The sequence below is a fragment of the Scyliorhinus canicula genome, chromosome 13 (assembly GCF_902713615.1).
Source record: "Scyliorhinus canicula chromosome 13, sScyCan1.1, whole genome shotgun sequence".
Taxonomy (NCBI): Eukaryota; Metazoa; Chordata; class Chondrichthyes; order Carcharhiniformes; family Scyliorhinidae; genus Scyliorhinus; species Scyliorhinus canicula.
Genome location: NC_052158.1, coordinates 24,949,210 through 24,972,114, shown reverse-complemented (window position 1 = coordinate 24,972,114; position 22,905 = coordinate 24,949,210). Strand labels below are relative to the sequence as shown.

The 22,905-nt window shown below is 45.7% G+C and overlaps 1 protein-coding gene across 1 annotated transcript in view; it reads right to left on the bottom strand.

Annotated features, from left to right (window-relative positions):
* Positions 1 to 22,905, bottom strand: part of LOC119976764 (spindle pole body component 110-like) — a 546,263-nt gene that overhangs the window by 317,011 nt on the left and 206,347 nt on the right. The window contains exons 21-23 of the mRNA XM_038817508.1: positions 15,451 to 15,477; positions 13,598 to 13,627; positions 1,620 to 1,655 (exon numbers count right to left, since the gene is read on the bottom strand). Coding sequence (XP_038673436.1) covers positions 1,620 to 1,655; positions 13,598 to 13,627; positions 15,451 to 15,477 — 93 coding nt within the window. The remainder of the gene's footprint in view (positions 1 to 1,619; positions 1,656 to 13,597; positions 13,628 to 15,450; positions 15,478 to 22,905) is intronic.

Below are 22,905 nucleotides of genomic sequence, written 5' to 3'. Positions count from 1 at the left end.
TCACACATTATGACTCGCCCAATTTAAAAGTCTCATGGCCGCGACAGCTGTCTGCCACGTCACCCACGAACCTAAAACACAGATACCACCAGCACCTACTGGTGCATCATATGAGTTTCTCTACCTGATGATGCACTTGCCACCTACCCTCAAATGCACACCACAAGTACTAGCACCTCATTCAGATTCCAACCTTCACATCTCGCCCATCAACACTTACCCATGCATCTACCCACATAACAACCCCATCAACCATTGCCGTTATATGCATCTCATCCACCTGTCCACTAAGACACACGAATCTAACTACATCACCGTCTCAGTAACATCCTTAGCCACCTATCTCAACCATCCAGGTACATAACACTGTTACCCACCACAGCGGCATAACCAGTTTACATAAATGAAGACCGCACCCCTCACAGAGCACACTCAGTATAAGCAGACTCCTTGAAACTGCAGATACATCTCACGCAACAGAAGAGGATCCTGCGTCCACACCAGAGTGATTTGCATATCAATTCACCAGCAGCACTCACTCACTCATCAGAGTAATGACAACAGATTGCTGACCAGCAACCCCACATACCGTATCACTAATTTGGCCATATCTCACATATTACCATAACAAAGAAGTAAATCGCCAACATACCCATACATCTACCAATTTATCCATCCATCAATTCAATTACAAATCATACCCACATTCCCACCTGCCCATCCTAGAAATGTACTCAACTATCTAACTTTCCACCATATCCATACATTACATATCTCATCCAACTCTCCGACGTATACATCTCACCCCAAAGCACTTACCGACATCATGCACCTACCTATATGCTCACTGAACCACGAACCAAGCCATCACATAAAGCACCTATAAAACTACCCACATCACGGATCTAATTCCGGGCCAACTTCCCGCCTCACTGAGCTACCAACATACTTTTATAATCAGATAAAACATTTGCATACATCAGCACTTCATTCACCTATGAAACTCATCAATATACTCGTCAACTTGTTGAACCACCTGACCATCAACCATCACTTTCAGTGGCCCAATTGATCCTTAGTACCCGTCTTCACAAATAAACTATCATACCTATTTCCTCAAGCATTCAACCTTTCATCTTGCCATTCATTCACTCAGCTGATCACTAAACCACGAACATGCGTTCAAAGCAAGGAACCTTTCAACATATTTGAATAGGGGAGATGATGCTAGATATGTGAGCGTGTCCTGTCCAAACCACAACACCAGTCAGCTCGCTGTTCTGACGAACGATATGCTGCCACTTTCAATTTCAGCCAGAATTGGAAGGCTGTGGAACAAATGCGAGAAGGATTCAGTTGACTTTAGATTTGCGGGCAGCGAGAATGCACCTACAATTTCCACTAAACGGAGATCGGTTATTTCTATGTATGTGTCATTACTGAAAGTAGTCGTGGACATTATTCTCTTAGAATGAAAGCATTTAAAATATACGTCTATGAAAGGAAACATGTTATGTTTCAAATTAAATGTGAGAAATACGAAATGTAAACAGTGTTAATGATATGAACGTTCACACTGACGAATAGGCATGTCGCAGCAGTACAGTTATTTTCCAGACCTGACTTTTTCAGTGACTTTATCAATGTTTCAAGTTCTAAAGGAAAAACAAAAGCTGTTGATAAACAAGGCTATGCTGGAATCATTTTGGTTCTCTTTTAAATTTTGCTCAATGTATTAGGCTTTTGGGGGGCCAGGTATGACAAGTCAAGCCATCCATAACCAAGGAAAGCGTGTCTCACATCACGGTAAATATTTCAAAGATTCTGGGTTGGGGGACTGCGATTTTAATGCTATAGTCTCATGGGAAATTTTGACACGTAGCATTATGGCATCAATTTGTACGGAGATAAAGTATAATATTGCACCTTGTACCTATCAAGTGTGACGCTGAACTCAGGTCCCAAAGGTGTACATTGCAGCGCATTAATCAGAGAAATACTTGTATCTCAGTAGTTATGAGTATAGAAGCATATTTAGAAATTTTGAAGGTAGCGTTGCAACTAAATACATTTTCCATTTTAGATTTGGACTCATTCTGCTTAGGTAGTGACGAGCAATCATGATATCATGAGTAAAGCTCAGATACCAGAACGATAGATGGCGAAATAAAGTTTAATTAATCAATAAACTGAGGAACTCATATATTGAACAATTTTGATAAAGTAAGCTCAGGGACATAAACTTATCATCTGGATTAATCAATAACTTATACAGGGAAATAACCAGTCAAATGAACAGCCAAGCTGATTCTGCAGGTTATCAACAATGTGATTCACTTCTGTTTGCTTCGAAAGATGGCGAACTAATCGCTCGGACTAACCTGCCATAGAAATGCATCAATTGTACATTCCGTCCAGCTTACACTGTAATGTCCTCTGCACTGAACTATTCTGTGATTCAGTCCAAAATGGCCAGAGTTGTGACATTCCGTGAAAGAATAGAATTATGTAGTTTTAGCAATTGAACCACGCCAAACAGCCTCTCATCCACCTTCTTCCAAATTTCATGAAGGTTTCTGTCTTATCAAACAATGGTTTCCAGCGTGCCTGTCATGTGTGTGTTCAGCGTCAATTGTGGTTTAGGATCTCCACTTTGGCTTGGCTGTCTGTGTATCATTTGCGGCAAGAGCAGAGGGAAGTAGATCCTTGGAAAATAGGCGACAGTTTTAGATAAAGGATCTGGATCAGCGCAGGATGGGGGGGCGAATGACCTGTTCCTGTGCTGTAATTTTCTTTGTTCTTCGTTCTTTGGAAATAACAGTTGCCAGAGAAGGTTTCACTAGTACCCGCTTTCTTCAAGTTGTCTTCCCAATCAGATGAGCTTTCTGTTTCTGCTCTCTTCTTCAACTGCCCTTCCAAAGAGTCTATCTCCATACTTCATGCCGTCAGGTAACGTCTCCAAGTGAATAGTCGCAATAGTCACGCTCCTGCGGATTGGCTTTTCGATATGTTTGTGCGGAACAATAAGCATGTGTTGTCGACGCCCTATTTTCAATTCACCCTGTTTATGGAATCTGGCTCCTCGGCTTTCATTATCGGAATCAGCAAACCAACTCTGACGTCGTTTTTCAGCAAAGGATGGTAGCTGACAACTTTAGTACTCTCGTATTTGTCAGTCTGTGTTAGGCAAGGAATGTGGAATCTAACAGAGTGAAGTTATGAACAGCCATATTGTAATTTCTTCAAGATTAATGAATGGCAACAGACTGCATAATTACATTTTGGACTCCTAACGTCCATGACCAGGCACATTTTACAGTTGTGAAAGGGTAATATTCGTAGGGTAATATACAATATTCGTGCGGCATTTTCAGAAAAGAACGACTCTGTGATGAAAACCTGGGAAGTGTTCACAAGCATTCCGATTGCCGGTGTCAGATGCAAGAGATTTTAATTGTCGTTCTTCGACTTCTCGAAAACAGAGCACTTGGATTTGGTATAGATGTGCTCAACTCCGATTTTTCAAATCAATAGGGCAAATCCATATCGCATGATGCTCAGCAGTGAGATGCTTCGATGTTTGTTGAAGTTGCAGAGGTTGCTTCAATTCTGGCAGTTTTACTGTCTCTGCATCCACGTATTGTGTGTTACTGCCGCTTTGCTCAAGGAAAGATAAATAATTTGCGAAAACTCTAGTAACAGGGCCGGTTTTCCATTCTTGTTGCTTTCAGGTTGACTTGCAAGTACAGGTTGGACTTGGCAAAAATAAATCCATTACTTTGCTGATCTCCTGTAGAATAGTTTCGATAACTAGCTGTGGCTTGACAGGCAGGATTTCGGTCTGGCAGCACGTTGGCACAATTGTTAGCATTGCTGCCTCACGGCGCCGAGTTTCGGGCTCTGCGCCACTGCCCGTGTCGAATTTGCACATTCTCCCCGATTATAAGTGGGTTTTAGAACATAGAGAACATAGAACAGTACAGCACAGAACAGGCCCTTCGGCCCTCGATGTTGTGCCGAGCCATGATCACCCTACTCAAACCCACGTATCCACCCTATACCCGTAACCCAACAACCCCCCCCCCCCCAACCTTACTTTTTCGGACACTACGGGCAATTTAGCATGGCCAATCCACCTAACCTAATTTTGCCCCCAGAACGGAAAGATCTGCAAGGTAGGTTGATTGAAAACGCTAAATTGCCCCTTAATTGGAAAAAAAAGTTTATAGACAGAAAATGATTTCTGACTGCATTCCTGTGTTTGGCCTGTCCCAATGGTTGCCGAAAGACATCATATATTTTGACAAAGCTGGGAAAGGCTTCCTCAAATTTGACTTAATTTCCACATTAATGCATATAAACACAAATGGTCAAAGAATTATCCTTCAAAAACCGTCCTCCCACAACTGATGAATAAATATTTTGCATTCTGAATACCATTTGGCTGAAATCACGAATACAATAAATTCACAGTTTCGGGCACACCGATGCTGTGGAACAATTGCCACTGACTAGCATGCAAATTGAGGGAGTTGGCTAAATCGGCATATAGCTTTAGCAAATGTTTCCCGAAGGAAAAAGAGTTACTCACCACTTTACCTTACATTTACTATCTGTCTGCGACATCGGGTGTCCGCCATGGACTCAATGGACGCACAGAGGGTAGCTCCGGATCAGATCCGTTGGTTTGACGTATTTTACCCGCAATCGAGCCTGTTTTGGTATGGAAACTGTAGCTGATGCTGTGGATGAGAAGTTATCTTGTGAGTGGCATGTCTTCAGATTAGCAGACCTGGCAAAAAGATGGCGGAACTGTCCAAGGAACTGGTGGAAAGCTGTGCCGCAGTAGCAGTGTTTAACATTGCAGAGGAGACGGCGCGTAGCAAGTTGGAAAACTGAAAATAAGAACATAATATAAGAATCAGGAACCGGAAGGCCACCTTGGCCTTCGAGCCTGGTCCGCCATTCAATTATATAATGGCTGAACTTTTGTGGACTCGGCTCCACTTTCCCGCCCGAACACCATAACATTTATTCTTTTATTCTTCAAAAAGCGATCTATCTTTATTTTGAAAACATTTAATGAGGGAGATACAACTGCTTCCTTGGGTAGGCAATTTAATAGATTCACAAGTCTTTTGGTGAACAAGTTCCTCCTGAGCTCAGTCCTAAATCTACTCCCCCTTATTTTGAGGCTGTGCCCCCTGGTTCTGCCTTCACCCGCCAGTGGAAAAAAAACTTCCCGCATCTATCCATCTACTCCCTTCATAATTTTATATGTTTCTATGAGATACCCCCCACCCACGCAAGCTTCTAAATTCCAATGAGTATAGTCCCAGTCTCCTCAACCTCTCCTCGTAATCCAACCCCCTCAACTCTGGGATTAACCAGCGTTTTGGGAAGATATCAGTGAATCCCCTCAGCACACCCTGTAGCGCCAATACGTCCTTTCTCAGGTAAGGATATCACAACTGAACACATACTCCACGTGTGGCCTCACTAAAAACCTAAACAGTTGCAAATAATCTCCCGTGCCTTATCTCCGCTCCTCTAGCAATGAAGGATTAAACTCCATTCGCCTTCTTAATCACCTGTTGCACCTGCAGACCAGCTGTTTGCGACTCAGCATTAGGACACCCATGTTCGTCTGCACAGCAGCATGTTTTCATATTTCACATCTATAATAATCCCTTCCCTGCTATTTCTTGGAGTAGTTGATGCCGTTTATTCATGAGGAATTCTGCCAGCAACGAAAGGAGTTGCACAAGGGTCCTACGAAAGCCATTGAGGGAGCAGTGGCACCCCTGGAAAAATCCATGGAGCAAATGGAGATATATCTCGAGGTACAGGGATGGCAGATGCGGGAGATGTGCGAGGTGATGTACGACCAGAGTTCTCGGGTGGTGACAAAGGTGGTGCTGCCGGGGGAACTTTGCAATTCGCTAAGGGCAAAGGTTCAGACACAAGAGAAAATGTCATGAAGTCAGAATGTGGAAATCATCTGCCTACCGGAGGGAGTGGAATCTACAATTACCAAGAGATACGTTTGAAGGATGCCGCGGGGCTTGTGGCAGAAAGGGTGTTGCAAAAGGCGCCAGAGGTGGGCACGATGCACAGGTCCCTGAGACAAGTCCGAGAGCTGGAGAGCCGCCGTCGGCGCTGATTGTAAGGCTCTGCAAGGTTGAAGAACCTGGGGTGCGCTAGGTGGAAGAGAAAGTGTGAATGGGAGGGGAACCGGGTCCGAATTTTACGAAGATACCGTTGCGGATCTGGCAAAGATAAATGGTGCATTCAACCAGTCCAAAGTGGTGCTGGATCCAAGGCAGATTCAATTTGCGGTAAGTGCCCGGCGAAACAATGGTTAGACTTAGTTGGTCGGGAGTATAATTTTGAGACGTCAGAAGGGGCGATTGACTGCATCGGAGACCATAAATTGGGGTGAGCTGAATGTTGCTTGGAAAAGGAAGATCTGCAACCACAGTGTTCGGAAGATGAGAGCATTGTGGGGTCACGGAGGGTGGACGATTTTTTGGTTCGTTATTTTGCTGTTTTAGTTTGTTAGGGGGACAGAAGTGTGTAAGGGGACAATTAGCCCACTCCCTCCTCGCCATCTGTGGTGTCCTTGTCTGGAGGGGTGACGTTTTCTTTTTCACGTGTCTTTGTCAGTGTGGGGAAGGGAGGGTCCACAGAGTGATGTTTGCGAAGACAGCGGAGGGAAAGGCAGAGGGGAAGGGTAGAAAGGATTAGCCTTCGCATCTGAGCTGCTACGCGGGCAAATAATTCTGGTGGACGGAAGTGAGATGGGGGAGGTGGCTGCTTGGGGATGACCAGGTTGCACATGGGAGGAGCCGTGGGGAGGCGATGACTGGGAGCGATGGACGAGACGTGGCAGAGTTGGAGACTGAGCATGGCCATTGGCTGAAAAGATAGGCACCTTTAAAGGGCCAGTTTCAGAGCGAAATTTAGGAGGTATAGAACAGTACAGCACAGAACAGGCCCTTTGGCCCTCAATGTTGTGCCGAGCCATGATCACCCCACTCAAACCCACATATCCACATAACCCAACAACCACCCCCCTTAACCTTACTTTTATTAGGACACTATAGGCAATTTAGCATGGCCAATCCACCTAACCCGCACATCTTTGGACTGTGGGAGGAAACCGGAGCACCCGGAGGAAACCCACGCACACAGGGGGAGGACGTGCAGACTCCACACAGACAATCTGAAGGGGATGATGGCAGACGGTAGAACGGAGTGGAGGCGGAAGATTCCAGTAACGTGGAATGAACAGGGACTGTACGGGCCGGTGAAGAGGACTCAGCTTTTCGCACTTGAGGAGTTTGAAGGTAGTGGTATCTTTCTGGTGGAGAGGTATCCTGGGTGAAGGATCAGCTGCAGTTGAGGAACTGATAGATGAGTCAGGTATTCCACTCGTGGTTTGATTCAAAGTCGTGGGGGTGTCTTTCCCCACTGAGAAAAAGGACATGGTCTGTCGGGGGCCAAGGAGCCCTGAACCTGGGTGGGAGTATGTGATAATGGGAGGAGTGCTAGAAGAGAGGTGCTAATAAGTGTATACGCGCCAAATAGTGTCCAGGTGGAGTTTGTAAAGAGGTTCATGGGAAAGATTTCCCATCATTTGATTATGGGGGTGATTTCGACTGTGTGCTGGTCACTGGTGGATAGGTCGAGCCCTAAGATTATCGGGCGGTTGAGGATGGTGAATCAGTTGGACAGGTTTCTGGAATGAATGGGAATGGTGGATTCGTGGACGTTTAGGAATCTGGTGGGTGGGGGTGAGGGGAGGGAGTACTCCGTCTTTGCTAAATCGTACAAGGCATAGTCCAGAATTGATTAGTTTGAGAGGGGTTAGAGAGGGTGATGGAGACAAAATTGCGGGCATCATGATCTCAGAACACGCACCGCATTTGTTAGAGGTTTGATTAGGCTCGAGGCAGGATGATAGGCCGGAATTCAGGTTGGCGTGAGGGCTTTTGAAGGACAAATGGTTTTGTGAGGAAGTGTGGTCGGTGATCAGAGAACATATGGAGTTGTATCAGAATGGGGAGGTGGTGGGAGCCACAATTTGAGGCGCGTTGAAGGCGGTGGTTCGGGATAAGCTATCTTGTTCATGGCGTAAGAGGATGTGGAGGAATAGTTACGGTTGTTGGACAACAGTCAAGGTGGACAAGAAGTATTCGAGCGCACCCAATAAGGAGTGCTTGCCGCCGAGAAAAAGGTTACAGTGGCAGTTTGATAGACTGACAACGGGAAATACATTCAGACAGTTGTGGAGAGCATGGGGGAAGGGGTGTCATATGAATATAAAGGAAGGTGAGCCATTTTCTTGTCCACCAGCTGTGGAGACAGGCCACGTCGAGGGACATTTTTTGGGTGTGTACAGGGAAGAAGGAGGTAGGTCGGATGAGGAAGATTATTGAAGCATTTCGGCAGAATTACGAGAAGCTGTAGAGGGCTGAGCCAGATGGCGAAGAAAGAGATATGGGACGAATTTGCACTTGAGGAGCGGTCAGGGCTGAGGGAGATGATAGATAGTATAGGGCGGAAAACCCCGGTGCCGGACTGCTACTCGGCGGAGGTCTACAAGGAGTTTGCGATAGGATAGGCACTGCATTTGCTGGGGATGCATAGCGAAGCACTGGAGAAGGGGAGCTACAAGAATATTGACACGGGAATCGATTACAGTAATCCCGAAGAATGGGCGTGGACCAAAAATGTCAATTTCTCTGCTAAACATGGATGTGAACCTGTTGGTCAGGTTAGTGGTGGGGAGGATGGAGGGGTATGTTCTGTGTGTTGTCACTGAGGACAAAACTAACTCTCCGATAACATTAGTAGGCCGTTAAACGTGATTATAACCCTATCGAAGGGATCGGACGTGGTGATCTCCCTGGATGCAGTGCAGGCTACTGACCGAGTGTCGTGGAGATGCCTGTTTAGATCCTGGGAAGGCTCGAGTTGGGCGTAACATTTGTGGGGTGGATGCGTCTGCGAAATGTGGCCCCGGAGGCGAATGTACGGGTGCATCAGATGAGTTCTTGGAGTTTTGGCTTGCACACCGCTGTTGCTCGGACTGGCGATAGAGCTCTAGGCAATGGCCCTTGGCGGGGTCACTGGACTGGCAGGGGATTGTGAACGGGAGTAGGGAGCTTTGCGTGTTGTTAAATGCAGACGATGTATAGTTGTTTTGCGTTTGACCCGTTGGAGTATGGGGAGAATTATGGGGATACTGGAGAGGTTCGGGGCATATTCATGGTATAAATTGAATGTCGGCACGAGTGACGTGTTTCCGGAGAATACGGCGGTTCGCGGAGTCAATCTGGGGACGATGCCGTTTAGACTAGCCAGGGACAGGGTAAGGTATCTGGGGGTGCAGGTACGGGGGACTGGTAGGAAATGCACCACTGCAACCTGACAGCGTTGGTGGAAACGTTTGATGGTGTTTTAAGAAGTGCACTTCACACAGGTGGTAAGGTGAACCTACTGCCGGCGTTCTTGCTGCTATTCCAGATTCTCCCTAAGCTATGCTTCCGGAAATTGGACGCAGTGACTTCGGAGTTTATATGGGCTGGAAGGTACCAATGTTAAAGAGGGCCCTGTTAAAAACTCAGAGACAGAAAGGGGGATTGGCTTTACTAAACCTGCTTCTTTATGACTGGGCAGCGAACGTGGAGAAGATGAGACGGTGGCGTGAGGGAGAGGAGTTAGAGTGCGTTAGGATGGAGGTGGGGTCCTGTAGAGGGTCAAACCTGAGGGCCATGGTGATAGTGTCGCTTCCCCTAGCGCCGGGCAGGTACACGGTGAGACTGGTGGGACAGCTCACGATTAAGGTGTGGACCGAGTTGAGGAGACAATTTAGAATGGAGAGAATGTCAGTGCTGACACCGTTGCGTACAAACCATAGATTCAAGCCGGGGGAGATGGATGGCGGATATTGGAAGTGGAGGGAGGCTGGATGGGCAAGATATTTGCACTTTCAAGATACGTTTTCAGATCTGGCAAAGCTACGGGAGAGGTTAGAACTGCCGAAACGAAGTGAAATCAGATATATGCAAGTGAGGAACTTTGTGCAGAAGATTTGGGAGGGGGGGCGTGGGGGTTGGGGGGGAGGGTCCGCAAGCTGCCAAGACATACCCGCTGTAGCCGATGCTTCTCCCGCAGGGGGAGGGCGAGTGCTGAATACGTGATGTATATGGTTGCCTGGGGGAAGAAAGGGAAGCGCAGGTGATGATGATCAAGAATAAATGGGAAGAGAAGTTGAGGGGGGCGGAACATACGATGGGTTTGTGGAATGAGGTGATGTTTAGTGTAAATTCGACCTCCTTCGGTGCGAGGATGAGCTTGATTGAATTTAAGGTTGAGAGCAGGGGGTGGGATTCTCTGATCCTGAGGCTAATGTTTGACGCCGTCGTAAGCGTTGTCGGGTTTTAGGATGGCATCAACAGGCACCCAGGATCAGCTATCCTGCGCCTTACATGGAGCCAGCACGGCACTGTAGTGACTCACGGAGCTGCCTATACGGGCGTCAAACTGGAGCCGTGAGTCTGCACATGCCTACTGCGACCAGCGCGAACTCGCACATGTATTCTCCCCGCCGGCCCTGACACAACATGGTGCAGATGTACCGGGGCCCGTCGCGGATTAAAACAGGCGCCCACTCGGAGAAGCCGGCCCGACAATCGGTGGGCCACGATCGCCCGCCAGGCCACGGTGGAGGCCACCCCGGTACCGGATCTCCCCCCCCCCCCCCTGCACCACAACCAGGCCTGCCCATGTAGGATGTACACTGAGGTCCCGCCGGGTGGGACTACATGTGAACGGCGCAGGCGAAACTCTGCCTGTCTCGGCGGCCACTCGGCCCAACCCGCGTGCAGAATCGCCGGTGGAGGCCACATGTAGCAGACCCCCACCGGCGCCGTGCTGACCGCTCCAGTTCCAATGGCGCCAATTCTCCTGTGACTGGAGAATCGTCGTACTAGCGTCCGGGTGGCGTTACGTGAATAGCGCCCCCCCCTTCCCCCACTCCCACGCTATTCTCCAACCCGGCCTGGGGTCAGAGAATCCAGCCCGGGGTGCGCATGACGGGCCAGGATGAGTGGATCCATCCAGGAGGTAGCGGACTCGTGTGAGAAGTGTGGGCGCCGGCGAGCAAATCATGCGGACATGTTCTGGGGCAATGAGGAGTTGGATTGGCACTGGGAGGTGGTATGGAGGATTGTGGGGGTTAGAGGTCAGTTCCGACCCAGTTGCGGCGATTTCTGGGGCACCGGCAATGCCTGAATTGATGGAGGGAAAGAGGGCCAATTGTTTGGCCTTTGCCTTCCTAATTGCCTGGCAGAGGATATTGTTGGATTAATGGACGGCAATGTCGGCGGGGGTTGCGGTCTGGTTCGGGCAACTTTGTCACTTTCTTCGGCTGGAAAGGTTTTAATTGACCGGATGAGAAGAGTTCTGGGAGGACTGTGATGACAATGTCTGAGGAATTGCTTGTCGCGGGGGAGGGGGGTGGGCGACACTGCTGATTGCGATTTTATTTGAAATACCCACTTCAGGGTTTTAGTGAGATAGAGTCCAATTTACAGATTGTGGATAATTTTTTTCATATTGTGTGATATTTTCATCCCAATATCAGCTCAACCCTCTGCAAATCTAGATCTATAATATTTGAAATTACCAGGGCAATAAGTGATTTCATATCTCGCAATGTTAAACGATTAAACACTATCTTCAAGAGAGTGGACCAACCGTGCTTCAGCAAGTAAAGCAAGAATCACAAGATAATGCCGCACTAGTTTTACGTAAGGATGACTGACCAATGCAGCATGAGGACGCCACACATTCCAAACAGCGGTTACGAACTAAGCTCTCCACTGATACTGTATTCTGCCTAAATGCCACTGGACAACAAAGCAACGAGTCCTGAGGACAACGTGCACAATTTCTGCTCAGAGAGGATTATTCAACCAATCTCGCGCCTGGGCGCTTGTGTTGTGTGGAAAGGTTGGAGTGTTTGGTTGTGAATCCAAGAGTGCGTGGAAGAATCAGGTGAGATTTGGTGGAAACCTTTAATATCTTGAGGAATGTTGACACTTTGGATATGGAGAAGATGTTTCCCTTTGTTGGAGGTGGAGGATCTTCAACCAGGGGTCACTTTTTACATGTAAAGGATCGCTCATTAAATACAGCAATGAGGATAATATTATTTTTTCTCAATGTGTCTGCAACAATTTTCCCAAACGTTAATGGAAACAGAACTTTTGAGTATTTCAATGCAGAACTAGATGGATTCTTGATTAAAAATGGCCTGAAAAGATATTGGGTGCAGGAAGGAATGTGGAGTGAAATTGCAATCCAATAAGTTGTGCTTTTATTCACTAGCAGATGGCCGAATAACTTCACACCGTTCAAAATTAATTTTTTCGTACATTCCGATATACTGACAATCTCACGAGAGAAGGAAATCAGCAAAACCGTGGCAAACACAATGCTGAATAGATCATCATAATGTGATCATAATTATTTTCTACCAAACTGGTTGCGCGGGTAATCAATCTGGCCCTCCTCTGGACGGCACCAACATCAAAGTGCTGGATATTCAAAAAATTGAAATTAGTTCCCGTGATGTGAAAGAACGACCAAAGGCTAAGATACAGCACAGGTTATGTCCGTAACACCATTCTGTACTATTCATGAAAAGCTTTGCTTCAGAATCAGTTATTCACCAGACAATGCTGCTACCGTTAAAATGCATTTTTGGTATGCATCTGGCTCTTGGCGTATTGATACTCCGTTTATAACATGTGCCGATAAACATAGCAATCCAATTCATTCTTGTCGATTACAAATGTGATGGACTGCTCCATAGGCTTTGCTATCAAGTGGCACTTGCAATTCATCAACATGATTTTTCATGTTCTCCTTGGTTCCGCAAAGGCCGATTGGATCTTGACTTCATTAGAATGTTAACAAAATGGATAAACAGCCTAACTTTAAGAAGCAATTTCACAGTCAGAGTCGTTTAAAGTCGGTCAGCATTTGACCGACAATTGCATTGAGGTTTAACAGGCAACCTGAAGCCAATGTGAATCAATCGGAAATGTTGCACGTTTTTGGCAAAGCTTAATAAAGGAAAAGTATGACTGTGCTTGCAACCGGCAAATCATAACTTCCTTTGATATCACACCCTGATCACTTCAGAGTGGTGTCTTCACTCCAATTGCGTTCAGTCGCATCGTCGATAGTTTCCCACGATCATTTTAGTAAAAGTGGGATATTCTCCAATCCGCGAAGCGTCTGTACCATTTATCCTGTTTCTGCAATGGAAATACCGGTGTCCATGTCCCAGCACGAGCTGGGCCATATTCGTCCTTCTGTTGGCAATTAGCAATTGCATTCATCCCAGGTAATGACCAATTCCAAACACAAACCATCCAACCACCTGCATTCAACGACAGTAACATTACGAATGATAATCAATTCAACATTTAAGGGCCGGAATTTGCGCCATGATATATACTTTACACCAAAATATATGACTATTATATGACTCATTTTATTTTTTGTTTCTGACGATTACCCTGCAAATACTTTTTAATTCTTTGGATTTCTGAAAAAAAAGTCGGCTTTGTTAGCTGTCTATGTTCAATTTAAACGTTATTGAATCACACCTTTTCTCAGGTTATATTGTATATTTATCACGTGCATTAGTGTCTGCGTGACTACATTTGACTGCACCTTCATAACTGAGTTGGTGGGAACTGTTTATAAGTTTCGATATTAATTATCCACATTTCAGATTTGCGGATTTGTCAACTTCGGAATTGGAGAGAAAAGTAGGAAATCGACCTACAAATTGCAATATACGAATTGTTTAACGAAAGAAGTCTGAGCTTCATGTATCCAGAATCAAAACACTGTGGATATTGGAGATTGAAGATTAGAACAAAGATTTTTGAAATACTAACTATAGACCCAAAACGTTATCATACATTTAATAGAATTTACAGTGCAGAAGGAGGCCATTTGGCCCATCGAGTCTGCACCTGTTCTTGGAAAGAGCACCCAACCCAAGATCAACACCTCCACCTTCTCCCCATAACCCAGTAACCCCACCCAACACTAAGGGCAATTTTGGACACTTAGGGCAATGTATCATGGTCAATCCACCCAACCTGCACATCTTTGGACTGTGGGAGAAAATCCGAGCACCCGGAGGAAACCCACGCACACAAGGGGAGGATGTGCAGATACCGCACAGACAGTGACCCAAGCCGGAATCGAACCTGGGACCCTGGAGCTGAGAAGCAATTGTGTTATCCACAATGCTACCGTTCTTCCCACTAATACTCTATCTTTCCACACTGTTGTTTTTATTTCAAAAGATTTTCTTCGATGTTATACAATCGACCACTAACTAAGCTGTTGACTCATATGTCAGATATATTTACCAGGTTGTCTGTATTAGTTCAAGAAACTCTGTGGTGAAGGATTTGGAATTATATTTTCCGAAGTCAACTCTAGCAGTCTCATCGTCAGAGATTCAGATTTTTCAGTGTTGAAAGCATGGCCACATCATCTCGTTATTTAGGACGGTAATGAGGAGAAATTTCATCACACAAGTATACGTGAATTTGTGAACTTCCCTTGCTTAGAATTTCGAAGCTCCCTTCTTGCGAATTTTCATGGCTGATGCAGAGACTATTTCATTTGCCAGAGAATCACCAAATATGATAAGTGGGCGCGAAGAGGGAATGAGTTGAAGGAGCAACTCAAATAATTTTGCTTTTGATCGTGTTTCAAAGATAATATAGTGTTTTCTGATCTCAGTAACTGCATTTGTCGCTTACGTTACACAGATGAAACAAATAAACGTATCAAATTCACAGTTCGACAAATCAGCACCTCATATTCCAAATGATTTTTCACTGAAATTTTCTTTCTGAAGATTCCAGATTAATTGAATTTCTTTCAAGTGCAAGCTGTGCTTGATGCTATTCTTGTTTTGGACAATATTACGCATATTGTCATTATTTACATTATCTGATCATATTAAGTCCCTAACCTGCGCCTAATAACAACCCTCTGAATCATATTGGTTGAGAGGGGGAAGCGCAAATATAGCAAATAATTCGGTAAACAAAAAGTCAATGATCTTGAAACTTTCCTATCTAATTGGAAAATCAACTATGCCTGTCTGCAGCATGCTGCGAACTATGCTAAATTTGCACACAGTCCCTTCAACTTTGAAATGGCACCGACATTCTATTGAAAATATGCTTCTGTGCGGAGTGTCAGACTTAATTATATGTATCGACTGGAATTCTCCACAAGCGAAAATAACACTTGTAATCGTTCTACAATATGGGCGTTGCTTTAGGGCGGATAAAATGAAACCAGTTGTAGAATTACAGCGCAGTGTTTTCCTTTTACCTGCATTCTTTCCGGCAACGTCGTCCTCTGTAAGGAACGGTTGTTCAGTTCATGCAACAAAAAGTGTAAATACGGTTACAGCGCAATGATTCTGAGTAGTGTCTCGCACGTGAATCAGGGAGCTGTGTCATGATTTTGCATCGTGTTATTCAGCAAATTAAGTACAATCTAAAATAATCAAAAAGCTCAATAAGAAACAAAACTGACCGTGAAACATTTGCATTCTCGTAGAACCCAACGAATTTCTTTTTTAAAAATAAATTTAGAGTACCGAATTCATTTTTTGCAATTAAGGGACAGGCTGGCGATGCCATTTCACCTACCCTGCACATCTTTGGGTTGTGGGAGAGAAATCCTCACAAACACGGTAGAATGTGCAAACTCCACACGGGCAGTGACCGAGAGCTGGGATCGATCCTGGGACCTCAGCGCCGGGAGTCAGCAGTGCTATCTACTGGGCCACCGTGCTGCCCATAACCCACCAGATTTATCATGTCCCTGAGGCAAAGTGCTTTGATAACCTCACCTGGTCAGTCGCATATGTGACTTCGGACATACAGTATTGACCTTAAATGTCCTGGACTGGAGAATGTTGCACATCACCGTGCAATCCACAGAAAGACGAAAAATCGGAAACTCGATGGGACACTTTGTATCGACGTTTCAATCTGATATGAAAAGAAAAACGCCCAATTTACAGAAACAAATTAGTTTTCGCTGATAGCTGAAAAAGTATACTAAAACTGGGAACGCTGAACTAGAAACTAACAAAGAAACATATATGTACCAATCACCTGTACGCACCACCACCTCTATACAAGTCGTTTCTCTCGGTTGGACAGTCTGCCCAGACTTTTTGCTGTCGTAAAAATAGCTACGAGCATGTCCTTTATTTTATCTGGCCTCCATATCAAGATTTTGGGTACAATATCCTGGTCGTTATTTTCCTGTATAACATACCAGAAGAATGAACAGGCTTCGGAACACATCTCTGAAGAAGTACCGAAGAAAGTGTAGCACATCATAGGCTCTTTTTGAGCAACTCATTGACTATCATCAATAAATGGATTAGAGGCCCTTTGATCGAGGTGCCTGTTCTCTGACAACCAGAGTATCTTCATGTGTTGGCGATAAAAACAACTAGACGGGATTGTCTATTCGGCCTATTTCTCACCAATCCACATTTTCCTCACATTTGTCCCTATGAGTGTATTACCATGAAGAACCACCGCGTTCTCTGTGGTAAATGAGTCCGGTCAATGGATTCTGTATACATACGTTCATGCATTGCCATCATCGGAGAGAACCAGAGCCGAGAACGCAAATAAAAAGATGGAATTAATTAATTCATCGTTAGTTCCCATGCCTAATTGCCATTACGCTGGGTTTTTGGATTACTATTCCAGTGACAATATTGCTGCATATATGCCCCGTCATATTAATATTAATTCACGACGCCGAGGTCATAGGTTCGATCCCGGCTCTGGGTCACTTTCTGTTGGAGTTTGCGCATTCTCCCCGTGTTTGCGTGGGTTTCACCCCCACAACCCAAAAAGTGCAGGGTAGGTGGATTGGCCACGCAAAATTGCCCCTTAATTGTAAAAAAATAATTGCGTACTCTAAAATTTAAATATAAAGAAAAAAAAATTAATATCACCATCGAGCCAGTGACGAACCTTTCTTAGTGAGGAGTTGATAAGATAATTTTGAAGTGGGATGCATAAAGGTAAAATGCAAATTTGCTAAAAATGCATTCACGCCACTTTCCATTGGGCATGATTTGCTGGACATTCCCAGTGGGCCTTAACCTATCTCGAGGGAGAAAGATGTTAACCGATTGGATAGTATGTTTTAAACAGAGCTCTTTAATAGAAATGATGCATACCTGAAATTGTGGGTGTTTTCTTTATTCAGGAATGTCCGCCGACATTGTCGCCACTCCAAGGAAAGCAAATCATGTCTGACTGACTGTGTTTTTCGTGGAAGTCTGAATCAGCCCGGATAGAGGAGAACTAGTACACCTGTTTTATATGAACTTTCATAAGGCGTTCGAAAAGGTAGCTCACAAGAGGTTAAGTCACACAATAAAGCACGTGGTGTTACAGGTTATATATTAGCATGGATAAAGCATTGGCTGATGGGCAGGGAACAGTGAGTGGGGAGAAAACGTTCCTTTTCAGCCAGTTGAGTTGCATATAATATATTTATTGTATACAATGTATATTGTACATTGTATATGTACAATATACATATAATATTAAGTTAAAGGAAGGAAGCAACTGTAGAAGAAATTCTGAACGATATACAAATCGGTGCATTCACGAAACCAGTGTACACAACTAAAGATAATCCCATCAGAGAGCAGACTCAGCGCAACTATACCCAGCAACTTGAGAGAACATGGAACAACCAGTGCAGAAGGACGACATTCGGCCCATCGTGTCTGCAACGACCCACAAGCCCTCACTCCCACCCGATCGCCCATCCGACCCACTTAAGCACTCACTTCCACCCTGTCCACGGAACCCAAAAATCCGTCCTCACCTTTCTGGTCACTAAGGCCAATTTAACTTGGCCAGTCCACCTAATGTGCACGTCTTTGGACTGCAGGAGAAAAACGGAGCACCCAGAGTAAACCCACGCTGACACTGGGGGAACGTGCAGACGCCTCACTGTCAGTGACCCAGCAGAGAATCGAACCTGGGATCCTAGTGCCCTTCAGACCAATCACGTCAAACTGGACAGCATCTTGCCCACGCACAAGGGCGAGTTCGATTCCACGTTTCCTGCAGCACACTCTCCTACGTCAGCCTCCGATTCATTGACTACATCTCCGCCTTCAACACCATAATTCAAGCCAAGCTCATATCAAAACTCCAGAACCTACGACTTCGCTCCCCACTCTCCAACTGGATCCTCGACTTTCTGAACCATAGACCATAATCATGAAGGATGAAGGACATCACTTCCTCCACGATCGTCCTCAATACATGGGTGCTGGAAGGCTACGTACTTACCCCTTACTATGCTCCCGAGACACATACGAATGTGTTGCAACGCTTGCCTACAGGTCCATCGACAAGTTTGCTGATGACACGACCGTAGTGGATCGGATCTCCAACAACGATGAGCAAGAATACAGGAGAGAGATCGAAAACCTTGTGGCATGGTGTAACGACGTCAATCTCACCATCAAAGTCAACAAAACTAAAGAGCAAGTCATTGACTTCAGGAAGTAAAGTATATAGCAGACCCTGTCTGCATCAATGGTGCCAAGGTGGAGGTGGTGCACACTTTGCAATTCCTTGGTGTGCACATTACCAACAATCTGTCCTGTTCCACCCAAGTCGATACTACGATAAAGAAAGAAGAACTGCGCCTTTTCCTTTTTCAGGAAACCAAGGAAATTCGGCATATCCCCATTGACTCTAACCAAAATTTACAGATGCACCATAGAAAGCATCCTATCTAGCTGCATCAAAGCCTGGTACACATACAGCTCGGCACCGGACCGTAAGAAACTACAGACAGTCGAGAAAACATCCCAGTCCATCGCGCATTCCCGCCGCGCATCACATGACTAATTCTACGCCACGTGATAGTGAGATGAGGAATAGGGAGAGAGAGCAATTAAACACGTGGCTACAGGGTTGGTGCAGGCGGGAGGGATTCAGATTTCTGGATAACTGAGGCTCTTTCTCGGGAAGGTGGGACCTCTATAGACAGGATGGTCTACATCTGAAGCTGAGGGGCACCAATATCATGGGGGGGAGATTTGTTAGTGCTCTTTGGGGGGGGGGGGTTTAAACTAATTCAGCAGGGGCATGGGAACCGGGATTGTAGTTTTGGGGTTTGGGAGATTGAGAGTATAGAGGTCAGGAGCACAGATTTGACTTCGCAGGAGGGTGCGGTGTTCAGGTAGGTGGTTTGAAGTGTGTCTACTTCAATGCCAGGAGTATACGAAATAAGGTAGGGGAACTGCCAGCATGGGTTGGTACCTGGGACTTCGATGTTGTGGCCATTTCTGAGACATGGATAAAGCAGGGCAGGAATGGCTGTTGCAGGTTCCGGGGTTTAGGTGTTTTAGTCAGCTCAGAGAAGGGGGCAAAAGACGGGGAGGTGTGGCGCTGCTAGTCAAGGACAGTATTACGGTGGCGGAAAGGATGCTATGTGGGGACTCTTCTTCCGAGGTAGTATGGGCTGAGGTTAGAAACAGGAAAGGAGAGGTCACCCTGTTGGGAGTTTTCTGTAGGCCACCTAATAGGTCTAGGGATGTAGAGGAAAGGATGGCGAAGATGATTCTGGAAAAGAGCGAAAGTAACAGGGTAGTTGTTATGGGAGACTTTAACTTTCCAAATATTGACTGGAAAATATATAGTTCGAGTACATTAGATGGGTCGTCCTTTGTACAATGTGTGCAGGAGGGTTTCCTGACACAATATGTTGATAGGCCAACAAGAGGCGAGGCCACATTGGATTTGGTTTTGGGTAATGAACCAGGCCAGGTGTTAGATCTGGAGGTAGGTGAGCACTTTGGAAACAGTGACCACAATTCGGTGACCCTTACGTTAGTGATGGAAAGGGATAAGTATACCCCGCAGGGCAAGAGTTATAGCTGAGGGAAGTGCAATTATGATGCCATCAGACATGACTTAGGATGTGTATGTTGGAGATGTAGGCTGCAAGGGTTGGGCACACTGGATATGTGGAGTTTGTTCAAGGAACAGCTATTGCATGTTCTTGATAAGTACGTACCACTCAGTCAGGGAGGAAGGGGGCGAGCGAGGGAACCGTGGTTTACCAAAGATGTGGAATCTCTTGTTAAGAGGAAGAAGGAGGCCTATGTGAAGATGAGGCGTGAAGTTTCAGTTGGGGCGCTTGATAGTTACAAGGAAGCGAGAAAGGATCTAAAGAGAGAGCTAAGACGAGCAAGGAGGGGACATGAGAAGTCTTTGGCAGATAGGATCAAGGAAAACCCAAAAGCTTTCTATAGGTATGTCAGGAATAAAAGAATGACTAGGGTAAGAGTCGGGCCAGTCAAGGACAGTGGTGGGAAGTTGTGTGTGGAAGCTGAGGAGATAAGCGAGATACTAAATGAATACTTTTCGTCAGTATTCACTCAGGAAAAAGATAATGTTGTGGAGGAGAATGCTGAGACGCAGGCTATTAGAATAGATGGCATTGAGGTGCGTAGGGAAGAAGTGTTGGCAATTCTGGACAAGGTGAAAATAGATAAGTCCGCGGGGCCTGATGGGATTTATCCTAGTATTCTCTGGGAAGCCAGGGAAGAGATTGCTAAGCCTTTGGCTTTGATTTTTATGCCATCATTGGCTACAGGAATAGTGACAGAGGACTGGAGGAGAGCAAATGTGGTCCCTTTGTTCAAGAAGGGGAGTAGAGATAACCCCGGTAACTATAGGCCGGTGAGCCTTACGTCTGTTGTGGGTAAAGTCTTGGAGAGGATAGGGGCAGCACGGTGGCGCAGTGGGTTAGCACTGCTGCTTCACGGCGCTGAGGTCCCAGGTTCAATCCCGGCTCTGGGTCACTGTCCGTGTGAAGTTTGCACATTCTCCCCGTGTTTGCGTGGGTTTCACCCCCACAACCCAAAGATGTGCAGGGTAGGTGGATTGGCCACGCTAAATTGCCCCTTAATTGGAGAAAGTGAATTGGGTACTCTAAATTTATTTTTAAAAAAAGTCTTGGAGAGGATTATAAGAGGTACGATTTATAATCATCTAGATAGGAATAATATGATTAGGGATAGTCAGCATGGTTTTGTGAAGTGTAGGTCATGCCTCACAAACCTTATCGAGTTCTTTGAGAAGGTGACTGAACATGTAGACGAGGGTAGAGCAGTTGATGTGGCGTATATGGATTTCAGTAAAGCGTTTGATAAGGTTCCCCACGGTCGTCTATTGCAGAAAATATGGAGGCTGGGGTTTGAGGGTGAGTTTGAGATGTGGATCAGAAATTGGCTAGTTGAAAGAAGACAGAGGGTGGTGGTTGATGGCAAATGTTCAGAATGGAGTTCAGTTACGAGTGGCGTACCACAAGGATCTGTTCTGGGGCCGTTGATGTTTCTCATTTTTATAAATGAACTAGAGGAGGGCACAGAAGGTTGGGTGAGTAAATTTGCAGACGACACTAAAGTCGGTGGAGTTGTAGACAGTGTGGAAGGATGTTGCAGGTTACAAAGGGACATAGATAAGCTGCAGAGCTGGGCTGAGAGGTGGCAAATGGAGTTTAATGTAGAGAAGTGTGAGGTGATTCACTTTGTAAAGAATAACAGGAATGCGGAATATTTGGCTAATGGTAAAATTCTTAGCAGTGTGGATGAGCAGAGGGATCTCGGTGTCCATGTACATAGATCCCTGAAAGTTGCCACCCAGGTTGATAGGGTTGTGAAGAAGGCCTATGGTGTGTTGGCCTTTATTGGTAGAGGGATTGAGTTCCGGAGCCATGAGGTCATGTTGCAGCTGTACAAAACTCTGGTACGGCCACATTTGGAGTACTGCGTACAGTTCTGGTCGCCTCATTATAGGAAGGACATGGAAGCTTTGGAACGGGTGCAGAGGAGATTTACCAGGATGTTGCCTGGTATGGAGGGAAAATCTTATGAGGAAAGTCTGATGGACTTGAGGTTGTTTTCGTTAGAGAGAAGAAGGTTAAGAGGTGACTTAATAGAGGCATACAAAATGATCAGAGGGTTAGATAGTGTGGACAGTGAGAGCCTTCTCCCGCGGATGGAGGTGGCTAGCACGAGGGGACATAGCCTTAAATTGAGGGATAATAGATTTAGGACAGACGTCAGCAGTAGGTTTTTTACGCAAAGCGTGGTGAGGCCGTGGAATGCCCTACCTGCAACAGTAGTGAACTCGCCAACATTGAGAGCATTTAAAAGTTTATTGGATAAGCATATGGATGATAATGGCATAGTGTAGGTTAGATGGCCTTTAGTTTTTGACTTCCCATGTCGGTGCAACATCGTGGGCCGAAGGGCATGTACTGCGCTGTATCGTTCTCTGTTCTCTGTTCTATGTACACCTCCCGCTGCTTTTGGAAAGCAGGCATCATTAGCAATCCTTTCCCACCCGGCATATTATGTCTTCCATCGGGAAGGAGATCTGAAGACTGAGAACATGCACTAACAGATTCAAAACCAGCTTGCTTCCCGCTGTTGTTAGACTCGCATAGCTTTACAGTGCCAGGGTTCCGGGTTCGATATCCAGAGTGGGTCATTGTGCGGACTCTCCATGTTCTCCCCGTTACTGAATGGGATTTCTCTGGATTCTCCGATTTCCTCGCAAAAGACATGCTTGTCAGCTGAATTGGCCATTCTGATTAATCGTCAGTGTATGCGAACAGGGCCGGAATGCTGCGACTTGCGGATTTTCACAGTAACTTAATTGCACTGTTAATGTCAGCGTACCTGTTACACTAATAAAGATTCTTGGT